The sequence below is a fragment of the Nicotiana sylvestris genome, chromosome 12 (genome assembly GCF_000393655.2).
Source record: "Nicotiana sylvestris chromosome 12, ASM39365v2, whole genome shotgun sequence".
Taxonomy (NCBI): domain Eukaryota; kingdom Viridiplantae; phylum Streptophyta; class Magnoliopsida; order Solanales; family Solanaceae; genus Nicotiana; species Nicotiana sylvestris.
Window position 1 is genome coordinate 131905877 of NC_091068.1, and position 3183 is coordinate 131909059.

Genomic DNA, 3183 nt, shown 5'->3' on the forward strand with positions numbered 1-3183 from the left:
GGCTAAAGCCTGAACATCCAAAGCAAGCGGTCTCTCACCGACCGGAATATATGCAAGGCTTCCCATACTAACTGACTTCCTACTCAAAGCAACGGCCACTACATTGGCCTTTCCCGGATGATACAAGATGGTGATATCATAGTCTTTCAATAGTTCCACCCACTTTCTCTGCCTCAAGTTTAGCTCCTTCTGCTTGAACAAATACTGAAGACTCTTGTGATCTTGCCATATAAGTAATGCCTCCAAATATTCAGCGCGTGAACAATGACTGCTAACTCCAAATCATGAACTGGATAATTCTTCTCGCGAATCTTCAACTGTCGAAGCATATGCAATAACCTTGCCATTCTGCATCAACACCGCACCAAGTCCAATACGAGATGCGTCACAATATACTGTATATGGCCCTGAACCTGTGGGCAACACCAACATCGGCGTCGTAGTCAAAGATGTCTTGAGCTTCTGAAAGCTCACCTCACACTCGTCCGACCACCTGAATTGGGCACCCTTCTAGGTCAACCTGGTCATCGGGGTTGTTATAGATAAACACCCCTCAATAAACCGACGGTAATAGCCCGCCAAACCCAAGAAACTCCGGATCTCTGTAGTTGATGTGGGTCTAGGCTAGTCCTTGACCACCTCTATCTTTTTCAGATCTATCTGAATACCCTCTACTGATACAATGTGACCCAAGAATGAAATTGAACTCAACCAAAACTCACACTTCAAAAGCTTAGCATATAACTGACTGCTCTCAAAGTCTAAAGAACAACTTGAAGATGCTGCTCATGCTCCTCTCGGTTGCTGGAGTAAATCAAAATATCATCAATGAAGACAATCATAAAGGAATTCAGGTAAGGCTTGAACACCCGGTTCATCAAATCCATAAAGTCTGCTGGGGCATTTATCAACCAAAATGACATCACTAAGAACTCATAATGCCCGTACCTAGTGCGAAAAGCTGTCTTATGGACAACAGATGCCCTAATACTCAACTGATGGTAGCTAGATCTCAAATCAATCTTCGAAAACACTTTGGCACCCTGAAGCTGATCAAATAAATCATCAATCCTCGGCAATGGATACTTGTTCTTGAAGGTGACTTTGTTCAACTACCGATAATCTATGCATATCCTCATCGACCCATCCTTCTTCTTAACGAACAACACCGGCACACCCCAAGGCGAGACACTAGGTATAATAAAGCCTTTATCCAGCAAGTCCTGCAACTATTATTTCAATTCTTTCAACTTGGGCGGGGCTATACGACATGGCGGAATAGAAATGGGCTGAGCGCCTAGAGCCAAATCAATGCAAAAGTCAATATTCCTATCGGGTGGCATCTCTAGCAGGTCTGCAGGAAATGCCTCTGGAAAATCTCGAACAACTAGCACAGAATCCATAGAAGGAACCTCAGCAATAGAATCATGAATATACGCCAAATAAGCCAAACACCCTTTTTCAACCATACACCGAGCCTTTATATACGAAATAACCCTACTAACAGAATGACTGCGAGTCCTTCTCCACTCCAATCGAGGCAAACCCGACAAGGATAAGGTCACAGTCTTGGCGTGATTGTCCAATATGACATGATAAGGTGACAGCCAATTCATCCCCAATATGACATCAAAATCACCCATATCCAGAAGTAAGAGGTCTATACGGGTCTCAAGACCCCCAATAATAACCACGTATGAACGATAAACACGATCTACAATAATAGAATCACCCATTGGCATGGACATATATACGGGGGTACTCAAAGAATCATGAGGTACAACCAAATATGAAGCAAAATAAGAAGACACATAGGAGTATGTAGACCCTGGATCAAACAGAACTGAAACATCTCTACTACAAACCGAAACAGTGCCTGTGATAGCAACATCGGAGGACTCAGCCTCAGGCCTAGCTGGGAAAGCATAACATTGGGGCTGGGCTCCACCACCCTGAACTATATCCCAGGGATAGCCTCTTGTTGGCTGGCCTCCACCTCTAGCGGCCTGGCCTCCACCTCTAATGGCCTGACCTCCACCTCTAGCGGGCTGACCCCTACCTGTGGCTCCCTGACCTCTACCTCTAGTTGGCTGGGTGGGCGATGCCAGAATCATGGCACAAGAACTCTACTGCTGCGACTGAACACCCACTAATCTCGGACAAGCCCTACGGATATGACCATACTTACCACACTCAAAACATCCACCTGAATGCTGGGTTGAGGAAACTGAGACTGACCCTAGCAGGCCGACTGACCATGATAATAGCTCTGAAGAGGAGGTGCTCTGATAGGAGCTAGCTGTCCTGAATGAGGTACATAATAAACGTCCTGGGAGGATGGCCCCTATCAAAAGAATCCCTACCTCCAGATGAGGCACCACTGAACCTACCTGAATGACGAGGCCTCTTGTCAGACACCTGACCACTCCTCTGAGATTGAACTGCCTCAACTCGCCGGGCCACATTGGCCACATCCTGGAAAGAAATCTTGCTCCCTGTCTCCTTAGCCATCCGCAATCTAATAGGCTGAGCGAGTCCCTCAATAAACCTCCTCACCCCCCTCTCTCTCTCTCTTGGTGGGAATTATAAGAATAGCATGATGGGACAAGTCAATAAATCTGGTCTTATATTGAGTGACGGTCATAGAACCCGGCTGGAGATGCTCAAACTGCTTCCGATAGTTCTCCCTCTGAGTGACAGGAAGAAACTTCTCCAGAAATAGCTGCGAAAACTGATCCCAAGTCAAAGCAGGCGACCCAGCTGGTCTAGCCAAACAAACATCCCTCCACCATTTCTTGGCGGAACCTGATAAGCAAAAAATAGCAAAGTGGACCCCATTGGTCTCCATTATCCCTATGTTCCAAAGAACCTCATGGCAACTGTCCAAATAGTCATGGGGATCCTCTGAAGATGTACCGCCATAGGTAGTAGTGAAGAGCTTGGTGAACCGGTCTAATCTCCACAAAGTATCCAAAGACATAACTGATCTATCACTGGTTTGAGCTACAACACCCAGTGGGACTACCCAAACTAGCTGAGCTGCGGGAGTTTGAAACTAGGGAGCCATCTGCTCCGGAGTGCGAGTAGCAGAAGTTTGTGCTCCTCCCCCAACCTGAGAGATGGATAGTGCCACAGGAAGTATGTCTGCATGACACTCTCCATAAGGCCCACTAGATGGACCAG

At 46.5% G+C, this 3183-nt stretch overlaps 1 protein-coding gene across 1 annotated transcript; it reads right to left on the reverse strand.

The window, feature by feature from the left end:
• Window positions 1-1232: 1232 nt before the first annotated feature.
• Window positions 1233-2114, reverse strand: LOC138883754 (uncharacterized). Its single transcript, XM_070164464.1, has one exon. It carries the CDS (start codon window positions 2112-2114, stop codon window positions 1233-1235), a length of 882 nt encoding a protein of 293 aa, XP_070020565.1.
• Window positions 2115-3183: the final 1069 nt, after the last annotated feature.